The following is a 16575-nucleotide window of genomic DNA, read 5'->3' on the forward strand; positions in this document are numbered from 1 at the left end:
GGAGTTTCATTCTCTTATTAGATATTAGATGATAAAATGTTTCTATATAAGATGGTCTTGGAGTTGAAGTGTTGAGCTTGTGTTTTGAGTGACTTTTGTATATATCGTCATCATCTTGACGTTGTTCTTTGAGTCCTATTTCATTTTGAGTTTGTAGTAAGGATTCGAGTGACGTAGTCATATTTTTAATTGTAAACCTTAGTTTTCTTTGTAAATTGTAATCATTGAGTTTTGTTTCTTTGGATCATTAAGTTGAAACTTTATGCGCATATATGACGTTCGCAAGTGATTAAGTTCTTAACTATTTTTACAAAGCAATACATCCAAAATTTCATTAACAACCAATAACCCAAACTAATAATCCACCATCATGATATTCCAAAATCAAAAACACCCCATCAATCAACAACAAATCTATCTATCTAACAATGTTTTAAATCTTAACACCACTCTCAAACTCTTTAATCAATTCCGGATCAACATTTTCTTCAGGTTCCCAAGTAGCTTCTTCTATATCCGTCCACTTAACTAAATACTCGTTCTTCCCTTCTTCACCCTCTCGTCTTCCAACAACGCCTTCAGCAACCGCATACTCCAACCCGTCTTCAAAATCCTTAACCAAATCTTCAGAAATCAATGCAGCTTTAACCCACTCGTTATCGCCCCCATCTTTCCATTTAACCAAATACTCGACATTGTTCCCCTTTCCTCTCTTCTCCAAAATTTCGTCTACCTCCGCGTACTCGTATATCGCACTTTCTAAATTTTTAATTACACTTTCTAACCATAATCTTCTAGCAAATTGCACCGGGTTCCCTTTAGGTGTAGAATTTAAAACCTCACGTGCTAAATCTAGCGGGGTCCGCCCACGGTCATCTGGGGCTTCGGCGTCCGCCCCAAGCTCCACTAATACCTTTGCCACCCCGGGGCGGACATACCCCGCAGCCATGTGTAACGCTGTCAACCCACCGCCATTATCGCGGTGGTTGACGTCAGCTCCGGCAGCCGCCAATACCTTAACGCAAGATTCTGACCCGAGTCCAGCGACAAAAAGTAACGCTGTCCGGCCGTCTGGATCCACTGCGTCAATGTCGCGACCGTCGCCGGAGTCAATAATTTCTTTTAGCTTCTGATCGTCGGCTTTTTTAGCGGCGATCCACCAAGGGCTTTCGTACTCTGCGATGACGTCAGCAGCTATTAAGTTCCCTGGAACCCATGTCGGCACTTGATCGTCTTCCCATTCGATTAAGTACTCCATTCCGGAACCATCCTCAAGTGCTCTACTTCCGATTATTGTTTTGACTTCGCCGTAGGTTTCATCTTGGTTGTAATCGGAGAATTGAGGTTGGTTTTCGACGGTGGATGCGGCGGCGGAGATGGTGAGATTGTGGGGGCGGTATGGTGGTCGGAAACGGAAGTAAGAATAGAGTGAAAGAGGTGGTGGGGCGGTAGTTGGGTTAAGTTTATAAGAAAGTTTGTGGGCAGAAAGTGATGGGTTGACGGAGAGAGCTTCCATCTGACGGCGGCGGAATGACGGAGGAGATGGTGTGGTTTTTAATGGTTGTGTTGAAATTGCAACGCAAAGGAGGGAGAAGATAGGATAAGAAATACAGTATCATCTCATTTTTTGGATTTTGGAGATAAGGCTAATTTTGTTATTTCAGGTTATTTTTAATTAAATTAAATTAAATTAAATTAAATTTTTATGTTTTTTATTTTTATTTTTATGGCTTGTATTTTTAATGAAAATTACCATCTTTATTCTTGATTGTTACTAACTTTTTATTTTCAATCATCCATCGCACACTATCTCCGTACCAAATTAATAAATTACATTATCACAATTATTTTTGTTTACTCTATTTTACTTCTAACTTTTTACATATACTTTTGTTTTACATGTATAAAATAATGATATAAAGGAATTTTATTCCATTATCTTTATCTATTTATGAAAGTAAGCAGTTAAACAAAAACAACCTAAAAAAAAATACCGGACTTTTGAATTGAAACAGAAAGAGAAAATACATAATTATCACATGAATATGAATATAGAATATATAATATATAATATATAATATAAATGTAATAATGTATATGGATATGGATATATCACAAAATATTTTTTTTAGCTCTAACTTCTATTATTCAAATTTGCTAGTTCCCGCCTGTGTTTCTCTCCTTTCGGCCATTAGCATTTCATCGAAGAGTTCCTTTTTTGTCGTGTTTTTCTCCTTTGTCATCCATCATATTTTATTTCCTCTTCTTCCTACGTTCCAATTACATTTTGGAGATTTTGTTCAATGCAAACTCGATTGTGACAGCATTCAATGTACATAATTATATTGACTATAAGAACCTGCCTTTTTCTGTAACATCCCGCCTTTTTCCATTTACTTTTCCGTTATACTAATATAAAGTCCGTTATATGTTTATAACATCTCCCGTTGATACGCGTTTTAAATTATCTCGTTTAGGTAATTCCCGCACCCGAACGAAAGTTGAGGGACTAAACTTGACAAGGGATCAAACCCTTGACTAGGTCAAAGGGTCAAACCCCTTTCACCCATTCATTATCATCTCCATCTCTCTCTCTTTCTCTATAGCAAGAACACACACCCATTTACCAAATTCATTCAATCATCATCTAAATTCGATCTAGGAGGCTTACAACAAAATAAACTACATATTTGTGATCCTCTCTTCATCCTCTTCATTTTGGTACCAACTTCATCTCATTTGGGTAACTTTCTAAAATCACTAGATTTTGTGTTCTTGATGTTTTTAACTTATAAAAGTGTTAATTAGTGTCTATGGCTCAAGTCTAACATGAATATATGATTTATATGCTCGATCTCGTTGTTTTAGTGTAACTAGCATGAACTTGAATTTTGGTGTGTTGTTCTTGAATTTTGGATGATCATATGTTGTTAGATGTTAAAAGTTGATGTTTTAATTGTGTTACTAGCATCACTAGCTTCAATTTGATGTGTAGGTTGCCTTAGAAAACTTCATGAACTTGATTATTGATTTTGGTGAATTTGGGTTAGGGTTTGATGAACTTGAAATGGACTTTTGATGCATTGAATACCATGGATTATTATTGGTAAGTGTCTAGTTGGATTGTATGCTTGATTACCTTCGAAACGGCATATCATTCATGTAAATTGGTTGCCCGAATCATTGAATTGCATTTATGAACTTGTATGCGGTTAATGTTAAACATTAGATGCGGTTTTGGTTGTTGTTAGTGATGAATTGCTTGATGAAATGTGTTTAGTTGTTTTCCTTGTCAAATTACCTTTCCAACGATATATAGTATGCATTTTGGATGTTTTCGGTTCATAAAATATGTTAATTTGAGTTTTGGTTCGTGACTTGGACCATTTTTCTGCAAACTGCATGTTTCCCAGGTATTGCGCGCCGCGCATATACCCGCGCGCCGCGCAGAATTTGAAATCCCAAATGTTTGCCTTCGTGGTTAAGTTCTGACCAGGATTTACACTTGGGTGCGCGCCGCGCAACCCATTGCGCGCCGCGCATATGCCCAGCTCATTTTTGTTTTTATTTTTCCTTTCACAAAATGTTTCCCGCTTAACCGTAACTCCGATTAACATGAAACTTGGCCATTCTGCTCATAAATGATTTCTCATCATGGGAAAATTGTCGGATACCCGACCCGACCCCATTGACCTTGACTTTGACCAAGTTTGACTTTTAGTCAAACTTAACCAAACGATTATACAATCGTTCTAACATACTTAACTACTTGTATCGTGCATGAAACTTGACAAATTGATTCACATGCTATATAAATCGAGTCGTAACGAGCCATAGGACTAATTGAACATCTTTGACCAATCGTGACTATCGTTATTGATACAACCTATTTGTTTAGGTCAAGACTAGCATTGTTCTTTGCACACATTTACTTGTTGAAGTACTTTACTACTCGTGCATTCAAGGTGAGATCATAGTCCCACTTTTACTCTTTTTGAACTTACATTTGGGATGAGAAAACATAAACATTTCTTTACTAAGTGAACACAAGTACAGGAAAACAAACATTCTACATACGAGTTTAGAACAAAATCCTCAATTCGATTATCATTAGTTACACTTGCCGGGTGTAAGCGAGAACTTATGTTGTATGGATCCATATGGGTTTGACAAACCCTCATTCAAACGGTTCGCTACCGTTTACGAATGAAATATATTTTCGAGGAACAGTGTATGTTCTAGCACTAAGTGATGGGGTTCAATGGAAGGAAATGTTAAGCATTGATAATTGGGTGCTCGTGAAACAAACTTTTAGAATGTATTACTATTATTTCATTGATGCAAATCTTGTGGTTCACTTGTACTTACTTACTTAAACCTATGATTTCACCAACGTTTTCGTTGACAAATTTCTATGTTTTTCTCAGGTCCTTGAACGATACATGATACATGCTTCCGCTCATTATTTTGATACTTGCATTGGATGTCGAGTATACATGCATACATGGAGCGTCTTTTGACTACTTTTAAATTGTGTCGCATAAGTTTCATTTGTACTTAAAACTTTGTATCGTAACTTGTGGTGGAACTATTCTCGTAAACTTTGAACAATCTTTACATTTGAAATGAATGCGACATATCTTTTGGTCAACGTTGTTTTAAAGACTTATGACCACGTAACGGGACCTAAGTAGACGGCGCCGTCAATGACGATTTGGTCGGGTCGCTACAGATGGTATCAGAGCGTTGGTTGTAGGGATTTAGAGTTCATTGGTGTCAACCTCGAGTCATAGGGTACATTGATGAGTCTAGACTACAACCGGCATATAGACTTGAAGTAGGAATTACTTGACTACTTGTGCATTTATACTCGAACGCTTCTACTCATATCTACTCTTAGTTCATCTTAATCTCACGTTGTTTAATTTGATTGACACGCCACCTTGACTTTATAGAATAATGTCGAATGCACATATGAATCAGGGTAATATAATTTCCGGGATTATATTGCGGTGACTCATATGAACGTTCCGACATTATGGCATAAAGAATTTAAGGCGAGTCGAGGAAAAACTTCTCTTTATCTTTATTCTATATCACGGTTAGTATTATTGAGAATACTAATCAATGATATTCTTGTGTCTTGAAGGAACAATGGCTCCTCGTCGTGTACGCCGCAATAAAACTCCCGAACAAGCTCTCGAACGGATGATAGCTACCGCCGTAGATGCGGCCATGGCCGGTCACTCATCCAACAACAATAATAATAACAACCACAACAACAACAACAACAATGGAACCGGAAACTCAAACGAGGGATGCTCCTATAAAGCTTTCATGGGGTGCAAACCTCACACTTTTGATGGAACCGGGGGACCGGTCGTGCTCACCCGATGGTTTGAGCAAACGGAAGCCGTCTTTAGCATAAGCGGTTGTCGGGATCAAGACAAGGTCAAATACTCCACTCACACTTTCTCCGGAATTGCTCTAACATGGTGGAACACCTATGTTCAATCGGTGGGTACCGACGAAGCTCATGCCCTCTCTTGGGCCGATCTAAAGGAAAAGATGATTGTTGAATATTTTCCGCGCGAAGAAACCCGAAAGCTTGAGGAAGAACTAAGAGCTTTGAAAGCGGTCGGAAACGATCTTAAAGCTTATAATCAACGTTTCGTTGAACTATCTTTGATGTGTCCTAATCTTGTTAACCCCGAATCTCAAAGGATTGAGCTCTACATGCTCGGTCTTCCAAAAAGCATCAAACAAGGGGTGATGTCATCCAAACCCACTACTCATCAAGCCGCTATGAACATGGCTCGCCAACTAATTGAAACGGTTGACGAAATCGTAGTTCCGGCACCTAAGGCCGAGGATAAATCGGGCGGCAACAAAAGAAAGTGGGAACCCTCCCAATCAAGCAACAACAACTTTGCTAAGAAGCCTTACACCTCCGACGGCAAGAGGGGTTATGCCGGGAACCTACCTCTTTGCAACAAATGCAACAAACATCACTTTGGTGAATGTGGCAAGTTAATTTGCCACCGGTGCCAAGGAGTTGGTCATAAGGCCAACGATTGTAAAAGTGCCACTCCCGTTGCTCGAAAGTGGCCCAATGCACCAAAGACGGGCACTTGTTACGAATGTGGTCAAACGGGTCATTATAGAAATGCATGCCCAAAGAAGAAAGATAACCCCAACACGCGCGGCCGAGCTTTCAACATCAACACCGAGGAAGCCCGGGATGACACTGAACTAGTCACGGGTACGTTTCTTCTCAACAATTCTTATGTCTCTTGCTTATTCGATTCAGGTGCCGATAAATGCTTTGTATCCAAGACTTTGACTCATTCTTTTAGCACTCCACCTCTTCCATTAGATACCACTTATACCATTGAAGTGGCTAACGGGAAACTATTAAGTGCCGACACATATTACCGGGGGTGTACGATAAACATTTTGGGTAAGGAATTTGAAATTGACTTGATACCCATGGAACTAGGAAGCTTTGATGTAATAATCGGTATGAATTGGTTAGTCAAAACGAAATCTCACATTCTTTGTGATCTTAACGCAATCCGAATTCCTATCGAGAATGGTGAACCTTTGATCGTCTATGGCGATAAGAGTTGCACCGGACTCAACCTCGTTTCGTGTATTAAAGTTATAAAACTGCTCCGTAAGGGTTGTTTTGCGATCCTTGCCCACGTTAAGAAAGTCGAGTCCGATGATAAGCATATCGATGATGTGCCAATTGTTAGTGACTATTCCGATGTATTTCCCGATGAATTACCGGGTCTTCCACCTCATCGACCGGTTGAATTCCAAATCGATCTTATTCCGGGAGCCGCACCCGTAGCACGTGCACCATATAGACTCGCTCCATCTGAAATGCAAGAATTGCAAAGTCAAATCCAAGAACTACTTGATCGTGGTTTTATCCAACCTAGCCATTCACCTTGGGGCGCTCCGATTTTGTTTGTTAAAAAGAAAGACGGATCCCTACGAATGTGCATTGATTATCGTGAACTAAATAAATTGACGGTTAAGAACCGATATCCTCTTCCTCGCATCGATGACCTCTTTGATCAACTACAAGGGTCTTGTGTATATTCGAAAATCGATCTCCGCTCGGGTTATCATCAATTGAGGGTTAAGGGGGAAGATGTCTCCAAAACCGCTTTCCGAACTCGTTATGGTAGTTATGAATTCCTTGTCATGCCATTTGGTCTCACTAACGCACCGGCGGTGTTCATGGATCTTATGAACCGCGTGTGCAAACCGTATCTCGATAAATTCGTTATTGTGTTCATCGATGACATATTGATCTATTCTAAAAATGAAGAAGAGCACGAACAACATCTCCGACTTGTGCTTGAACTTTTAAGACAAGAACAACTCTATGCCAAATTCTCCAAGTGTGAATTTTGGTTAAAGGAAGTTCAATTTCTTGGTCATGTTGTAAGTGACCAAGGTATTAAAGTCGATCCCACGAAGATCGAAGCCATTAGTAAATGGGAGACTCCTACTACTCCTACTCACATTCGTCAATTTTTGGGTCTCGCCGGGTACTATCGTAGATTCATCGAAAATTTCTCTTTGGTTGCACGTCCTCTAACCGCATTGACTCACAAGGGAAAGAAATTCATTTGGGCGACCGAACATGAATCCGCATTCCAAATCTTGAAAACGAAGCTAACCACCGCTCCTATCTTGTCACTTCCCGAAGGCAATGATGACTTTGTTGTATATTGCGATGCCTCAAAACATGGTTTTGGGTGTGTGTTGATGCAACGAACGAAAGTCATTGCTTATGCTTCTCGACAACTCAAAATTCATGAACGAAACTATACGACACATGATCTCGAACTCGGAGCCGTTGTCTTTGCACTTAAAATGTGGAGACACTATCTTTATGGAACCAAGAGTACTATCTTCACCGATCACAAAAGCCTTCAACACATTTTCGATCAAAAGCAACTAAACATGAGACAACGACGGTGGATTGAAACTTTGAACGATTACGATTGCGAGCTTCGTTACCATCCCGGGAAGGCAAACGTAGTAGCCGATGCCTTAAGTCGAAAAGAAAGAGCGGTGCCTCTTCGTGTCCGAGCTTTAAACATCACCATTCACACCAACCTTAATAGCCAAATTCGGGTAGCCCAAGATGAGGCTCTCAAGGATGAAAACCTTTCACACGAGCTCTTAAACATTCTCGTCTCTCGATTCGAAATTAGGGAGACCGGACTCCGATATTACGCCGGAAGGATTTGGGTGCCTAGTTATGGGGACCTACGAAGCCTTATTTTAGATGAAGCCCATAAGTCACGATACTCGATTCACCCCGGTGCCAATAAGATGTACCACGACCTTAAACAACTATATTGGTGGCCGAACATCAAAAGGGACATAGCTACTTATGTTTCCAAGTGTTTGACATGTTCCAAAGTCAAAGCCGAACACCAAAGACCGTCCGGACTACTTCAACAACCCGAGATCCCGCAATGGAAGTGGGAAAGGATAACGATGGATTTTATCACCAAGCTACCAAAAACGACGGGCGGTTATGATACCATTTGGGTTATTGTTGACCGTCTCACCAAATCCGCACACTTCCTTGCCATGAAAGAAACGGAAAAAATGGAGAGACTTGCACAACTTTACATTAAGGAGATCGTAGCCCGACACGGTGTACCTTTATCGATTATCTCCGACCGAGATGGCCGTTTCGTTTCTAGATTTTGGCGTACATTGCAAGAAGCGTTGGGAACGCGTTTAGACATGAGCACCGCATATCATCCTCAAACCGATGGACAAAGCGAACGTACAATTCAAACCTTAGAGGACATGTTACGAGCTTGCGTGGTTGATTTCGGAAAAGCTTGGGACAAGCACTTACCTCTCGCCGAGTTCTCTTACAACAATAGTTATCACGCGAGTATTAAAGCCGCACCTTTTGAAGCGCTATATGGCCGCAAATGTCGTTCACCTCTTTGTTGGGCCGAGGTAGGCGACGTGCAAATCACCGGACCCGAACTCATTCACGAAACCACCGAGAAAATCGTTCAAATCCGAGATAGGCTTAGGACGGCCCGAAGTCGTCAAAAGAGCTATACCGACAAACGACGCAACGATCTTGAATTTCAAGTCGGTGACCGAGTAATGTTAAAAGTCGCACCTTGGAAGGGTGTAATCCGTTTTGGGAAACGCGGAAAGCTAAATCCGCGGTATATTGGTCCTTTCGAAATCTTGGAGCGTATTGGAACCGTTGCTTATCGTTTAGATCTTCCGCCTCAATTGAACTCCGTTCATCCTACCTTCCATGTATCTAACTTGAAAAAGTGTCTTGCCGAACCCGATATCGTCATCCCTCTCGAAGAACTTACTATTGATGACAAACTTCATTTTGTGGAGGAACCGGTTGAAATTGTGGACACCTCCGTCAAGACATTGAAACAAAGCCGAATCCCGATTGTCAAGGTTCGTTGGAATGCCAAAAGAGGACCCGAGTTTACTTGGGAAAGACAAGATCAAATGCAAGGGAAGTATCCTCATCTATTCGTGAATTCGGAAACGCAAGATCTCGAGGAAGAAACAACGACTACTACGCCTACTTAAATTTCGGGACGAAATTTCTTTTAAGGAGTAGGTAATGTAACATCCCGCCTTTTTCCATTTACTTTTCCGTTATACTAATATAAAGTCCGTTATATGTTTATAACATCTCCCGTTGATACGCGTTTTAAATTATCTCGTTTAGGTAATTCCCGCACCCGAACGAAAGTTGAGGGACTAAACTTGACAAGGGATCAAACCCTTGACTAGGTCAAAGGGTCAAACCCCTTTCACCCATTCATTATCATCTCCATCTCTCTCTCTTTCTCTATAGCAAGAACACACACCCATTTACCAAATTCATTCAATCATCATCTAAATTCGATCTAGGAGGCTTACAACAAAATAAACTACATATTTGTGATCCTCTCTTCATCCTCTTCATTTTGGTACCAACTTCATCTCATTTGGGTAACTTTCTAAAATCACTAGATTTTGTGTTCTTGATGTTTTTAACTTATAAAAGTGTTAATTAGTGTCTATGGCTCAAGTCTAACATGAATATATGATTTATATGCTCGATCTCGTTGTTTTAGTGTAACTAGCATGAACTTGAATTTTGGTGTGTTGTTCTTGAATTTTGGATGATCATATGTTGTTAGATGTTAAAAGTTGATGTTTTAATTGTGTTACTAGCATCACTAGCTTCAATTTGATGTGTAGGTTGCCTTAGAAAACTTCATGAACTTGATTATTGATTTTGGTGAATTTGGGTTAGGGTTTGATGAACTTGAAATGGACTTTTGATGCATTGAATACCATGGATTATTATTGGTAAGTGTCTAGTTGGATTGTATGCTTGATTACCTTCAAAACGGCATATCATTCATGTAAATTGGTTGCCCGAATCATTGAATTGCATTTATGAACTTGTATGCGGTTAATGTTAAGCATTAGATGCGGTTTTGGTTGTTGTTAGTGATGAATTGCTTGATGAAATGTGTTTAGTTGTTTTCCTTGTCAAATTACCTTTCCAACGATATATAGTATGCATTTTGGATGTTTTCGGTTCATAAAATATGTTAATTTGAGTTTTGGTTCGTGACTTGGACCATTTTTCTGCAAACTGCATGTTTCCCAGGTATTGCGCGCCGCGCATATACCCGCGCGCCGCGCAGAATTTGAAATCCCAAATGTTTGCCTTCGTGGTTAAGTTCTGACCAAGATTTACACTTGGGTGCGCGCCGCGCAACCCATTGCGCGCCGCGCATATGCCCAGCTCATTTTTGTTTTTATTTTTCCTTTCACAAAATGTTTCCCGCTTAACCGTAACTCCGATTAACATGAAACTTGGCCATTCTGCTCATAAATGATTTCTCATCATGGGAAAATTGTCGGATACCCGACCCGACCCCGTTGACCTTGACTTTGACCAAGTTTGACTTTTAGTCAAACTTAACCAAACGATTATACAATCGTTCTAACATACTAAACTACTTGTATCGTGCATGAAACTTGACAAATTGATTCACATGCTATATAAATCGAGTCGTAACGAGCCATAGGACTAATTGAACATCTTTGACCAATCGTGACTATCGTTATTGATACAACCTATTTGTTTAGGTCAAGACTAGCATTGTTCTTTGCACACATTTACTTGTTGAAGTACTTTACTACTCGTGCATTCAAGGTGAGATCATAGTCCCACTTTTACTCTTTTTGAACTTACATTTGGGATGAGAAAACATAAACATTTCTTTACTAAGTGAACACAAGTACAGGAAAACAAACATTCTACATACGAGTTTAGAACAAAATCCTCAATTCGATTATCATTAGTTACACTTGCCGGGTGTAAGCGAGAACTTATGTTGTATGGATCCATATGGGTTTGACAAACCCTCATTCAAACGGTTCGCTACCGTTTACGAATGAAATATATTTTCGAGGAACAGTGTATGTTCTAGCACTAAGTGATGGGGTTCAATGGAAGGAAATGTTAAGCATTGATAATTGGGTGCTCGTGAAACAAACTTTTAGAATGTATTACTATTATTTCATTGATGCAAATCTTGTGGTTCACTTGTACTTACTTACTTAAACCTATGATTTCACCAACGTTTTCGTTGACAGATTTCTATGTTTTTCTCAGGTCCTTGAACGATACATGATACATGCTTCCGCTCATTATTTTGATACTTGCATTGGATGTCGAGTATACATGCATACATGGAGCGTCTTTTGACTACTTTTAAATTGTGTCGCATAAGTTTCATTTGTACTTAAAACTTTGTATCGTAACTTGTGGTGGAACTATTCTCGTAAACTTTGAACAATCTTTACATTTGAAATGAATGCGACATATCTTTTGGTCAACATTGTTTTAAAGACTTATGACCACGTAACGGGACCTAAGTAGACGGCGCCGTCAATGACGATTTGGTCGGGTCGCTACATTTTCTTGAACACCAGTCTCTCCGCCACAACATGCAACTTACCACTGCCTCTTTATTTTAATCTGAACTTGGTATATTTGTCACTAAAAAGTGCAAATATAAAGGAGGAATCAAATGACACTGATCAAACCAAAATTGTTCGGTCTGAGTGCAAGTGAATTAAAAAGAGAATTTAACCTTCGGAAGGGGTTCCTTCGGTTAAATGGGAGATAGATGTGGTGGTGTAACAGTATCATCTCATTTTTTGAGTATTGGAGATAAGGCTAATTTTGTTATTTCAGGTTATTTTTAATTAAATTAAATTAAATTAAATTAAATTTTTATGTTTTTTATTTTTATTTTTATGGCTTGTATTTTAAATGAAAATTACCATCTTTATTCTTGATTGTTACTAACTTTTTATTTAAAATCATCCATCGCACACTATCTCCGTACCAAATCCTCTCTATATATTAAAACAAAGCCCATATTAGTTAATACTTTCAAAAAAAACTCTTTAAGATTTAATCCCCACCCTTAAAAAAATAGATCTAACGCATAGGATTTGTCTTAACTAAGACCTTACTATCTTAACTAAGGATTTTATTAACTTAACTATTTTAACCTTGCTTAATTCAATCACTTTAAACCGTATCCATTCAAATTTGACGGTTGAATAACATCTATAACCGTCCTCTCATAAAACCGTCGCTTGATATCAAATCTCTAACAAAACCCTCTTCTTCCCTAATTAATCACAACCATCGCCACCGGTGGCGACCAGCGACGCCGACACCACCATTTCCACTCCTCCACCCCCACGATCATCAATTCCATTATCCCTATTTCCATTCTACCCTAGCGTTTAACCATTCTTGGATTTGATGGTTTTATCTTCAACTGTAGGTCATTAGGAAGACAGATTAGGGTTGAATCGTTTTATTTGACTTTTTTCTTTCTTTCACTAGGCCGTTCGATTGCGATTAAAAGGTAGGGTATCTAATTTTTTTTTTGTTGTTGTGATTTTGAGGTTTCATTCAGTTTTTCAGTCGTTGTTGAAGTTCTCACCGGTAGCTTGAAGTTGTTTCGTCGATTTCAGGTCTGTTTCAGAACATTTGTTTACTTTTTTCCCCATTATCATCTTATCTTCTGTTGCTTATGAATTTTTTTCGTTGATATAGTTTTTTTATTCAACTTTGGATGTTCACGATGATATGATGACGGTTTTTTCCTCGGAAGTTTAAGGTTGTTGTGTAAAGGTAATTCCTACCTCAGGTTTCTCTTTTGTTGATTTTCAGATTCTTTATGTGTTTTTTTTTTGTTCCCGTTGCGTAGTATTAGTGTTATTGTTGTGTATTTTGTTATGACCATTGACTGACAGGGTATCGCAACTTATGGGTCAAATAATTCGTCATATCTTACAATTATACGTAATTAGTTCAATGTTTTCGTCAACAAAAAATTAACATGTATTGTTACCCAGCTGTTCAGATTATTACATATTACATGATGGCACATGTTCAATTAAGACGATCTTACCATTTGCACATGGACTCATGAAATTATACTTCTGGATTCTGAGGTAAAAGAAATTTTCATTATTTCATTACTTCATTAACTTTGTTTATTCAATAACAAAGTTATTAGACTTTAAAAGTTTGTTATTTCAGTAATGTGATTGAATTACTCATTCCATTTTTTTACTCTTGTAGAGTATGTTACATTTGTGATGTGATTGTGATGTGAATGTATCGTTTTGTGGGGTCATTACTACAATTTAATAAAAACTTCAATCTATGATTTATATTGCAAGCATTCATATCAATGTTAGATGCTTTACTTATGCCTTTATTTGATTTTACAGAAAGTCAGATGCCAATTGACAAAAGAGTTTGAGAATGTAATGATTCATTCAACGCCTTCTGTAGTGATACTGAAGCTGGAAAGCACGTCCCTCGTGTTGTAGCATGTTGATCTACAGTCCTTCTTTTTAAAGGTTGGTTGGTCCATTTGAGGTACTAATTCATACTCGCATCCCGAGTTTATATTACTTTTGCAAAAAAAACATCGATCTTTGAATATACAATGGTTGTACAATATATGTAACACCCGCGTTTTGGGCCTAGATGAAATGACCATTGTACCCTTAGGGTATGGTGTAATTAGTGATTTTAATAATTATATGTTTATAATTATTTGGTTATTTAGTTGAGACTAGTTTGTGACAAGGGTCACAGAACAGGTTCGTTTGTTGAATTTGGACTCCGTTAGGGCCTCCTAACGATGTACGAAAGATATTAGATAACTGGTAAATACCCGTGTGTCTTGGGGTATGGGTTTTAAACCCCTTAAGTGTATGTATCTGCTTCTTTCACCCATTTTTCTAGACTTTTCCTAATTAAGAACGTACCTAACTCCTTCATCCTCTCAAACCCTAAAGATCAAAGCTTGTTAGTTTGTTGAATTCGAGCTAGTAATCTGTTACTTGTGTGTTGCTGATCATCACAAGGTAAGTGCTTCGTCGATTCATGCTTTGATTCTTGTTGAAATTGGGTTTTTTTTGTGTTCTTGACTATAAGTGTGAAATTGGGCTTGGATCTTCATGTTTGATGTTTGTTATGCTTAATTGATGTTAGAAATAGGTTGTATATATGTTTAGTAACTTTCTTGTGCTTAAAATTTGGTCAAAAACACTTAGAAATCGAGTTTTTGGGGAAGAAATCACAAAATCAGCGAAATTGGTTCGAAACCCAGTTTGCTACAGTACCCGAGTTGCTACAGTACCCCCGAGTTGCTACAGTACCCGAGTTGATACAGTGTCACTATTTGCTACAGTACCTTTTATGAAATTGAAACGGGCGTAACTTTCAAAACGTAACTCCGTTTTTGATGAATAAACTATCGTTAGAATCGTAATAAAGAATACTTTTCAATGGTGAACTTTTAAGAAACTAGATCAAACTATTTTTGGGTCGGAAAAGGAGTTTTAGTGTGTATGTCGTGTTTTGCACGCACCTGTATGCCATTATTGAATGGAGTCATGATGTAGACTCATAAAATTATGAATATATGGTGTTATGACCTAGTTTATAGTATGATTTGATTATACTATTGATTGAGATATGTATATTGACTTCGCTGTGTTTTTCTCAGGTGATAAGAACAAGGAAGAAGCTCAGAAGTAAGATAACTGAGCTGTAGCTGGTAATCGGTGAGTGGGATTATCTCCGGGTGTAGTATACAGTAGCAAGTTGTGCTACTATGTTATACTGTTATAGTTGCTATGCTTAGTAGATATGTTGTAATAATGATCATCGTAGAGTTGCCATGCTAGTCGTAGGAACGGTTGTTCGTAGTGGTAGTTGCTTAACAGTTGTGTGCACAAGTTGTAGTTGCCTGTTGGAACCTATTGTTGTTAGGTTCAGCTCAGAGAGGTCAACCTTGTTGTGGTTGGGTCCAGTTGGCTACTGTTTGTTGAGTATAGTGCTGAATGACGCATCACCTGCGTGTGGATTTACTATACTGGGGATTCAGTAGTAAGGACTTTCGGTAGACGCTAGACTGATCAGCTAGTGGTCGTGTGCTCGTATAAGCCGCCGAGTCTCTAGTTGGAGCATAGTTGCTAGTTGATTGTTGCCAGTTGATAGTTGCTAGTTATTAGTTGTCAGTTGCCTGTTATGGATTGTTGTAGTTGCTGTAGTTGTACAAGTTGGTACTGTATGCTAGATCTGTTAGATGATTCCATTCACTTAGCCTCGTGCTAACCCCCCTCACCTCCTCCCTTGCAGGTTTTCGATCTTAGTGCTGGTAGGGACGGGAGTTGGGTTGACGATATGTTTGACAAGACGAACTCTGATGTCTTAACTTTTATAAATATGAAACTAGTTGTTTAACGTAACACCGGTTGTTTGTAATAAGTAACTAGCTAATGATTTGTGATAATCATGTTCGTAATTAACTAAGGGTATTTATGTGAATTAAGACTTCCGCTGTGATTTTTTAAAAAAAAAAAAGCAGGGTGTTTCAACTTGGTATCAGAGCATAGGTTTGGCCGCATGTACATTGTGTTGAATGTCATGTTCCCAAACCTTGTGTTGTGTCAAACATATATGAGGGAACGGGTAAGTGAATGTAGGGATTACATGTGTTAGATGATAGGTACTAACCTGTTTTCCACTAAGAGTTTGTGTGAGATGTTGTGGTAGTGCAGATATGGCAGATAATACAGGAAACGCAACTGGTCCGTCAGCCCCCGGAACATTCAGAGCCCCAGATGAAGACGGATATGTGTCAGAAGAGGATCCGCAGGAACAAATTTTAGATTTGCAAAGTAAGTTAAAGGAAGCACGTGATCGAATAAGGGAATTAGAACAATGCCAGGTAACCGTGAATCCAAGTGGTAGTGTACCGAATCAGACGATTAGTGGGTATCCGGTGCAGTCAAATAATTATCAGCAAATTGGAAGTGCTTTCCAACAACAGCAATGGTTACCACCTCAATATCAGTTTCCTCAACAGTTTCAGATGCCACCTCAGTTTAATCAACAGTTCCCAAATCAGATGTGGGGTCCGTATCAGACGC

At 38.8% G+C, this 16575-nt stretch overlaps 1 protein-coding gene across 1 annotated transcript; it reads right to left on the reverse strand.

The window, feature by feature from the left end:
- Positions 1-304: 304 nt before the first annotated feature.
- On the reverse strand, positions 305-1632 carry LOC139852540 (signal recognition particle 43 kDa protein, chloroplastic). The gene has a single exon (XM_071841839.1). It carries the CDS (start codon positions 1514-1516, stop codon positions 434-436), a length of 1083 nt encoding a protein of 360 aa, XP_071697940.1. The 5' UTR covers positions 1517-1632; the 3' UTR covers positions 305-433.
- Between the last annotated feature and the right edge of the window lie 14943 nt (positions 1633-16575).

This window comes from Rutidosis leptorrhynchoides, chromosome 6 (assembly GCF_046630445.1).
Source record: "Rutidosis leptorrhynchoides isolate AG116_Rl617_1_P2 chromosome 6, CSIRO_AGI_Rlap_v1, whole genome shotgun sequence".
NCBI lineage: Eukaryota > Viridiplantae > Streptophyta > Magnoliopsida > Asterales > Asteraceae > Rutidosis > Rutidosis leptorrhynchoides.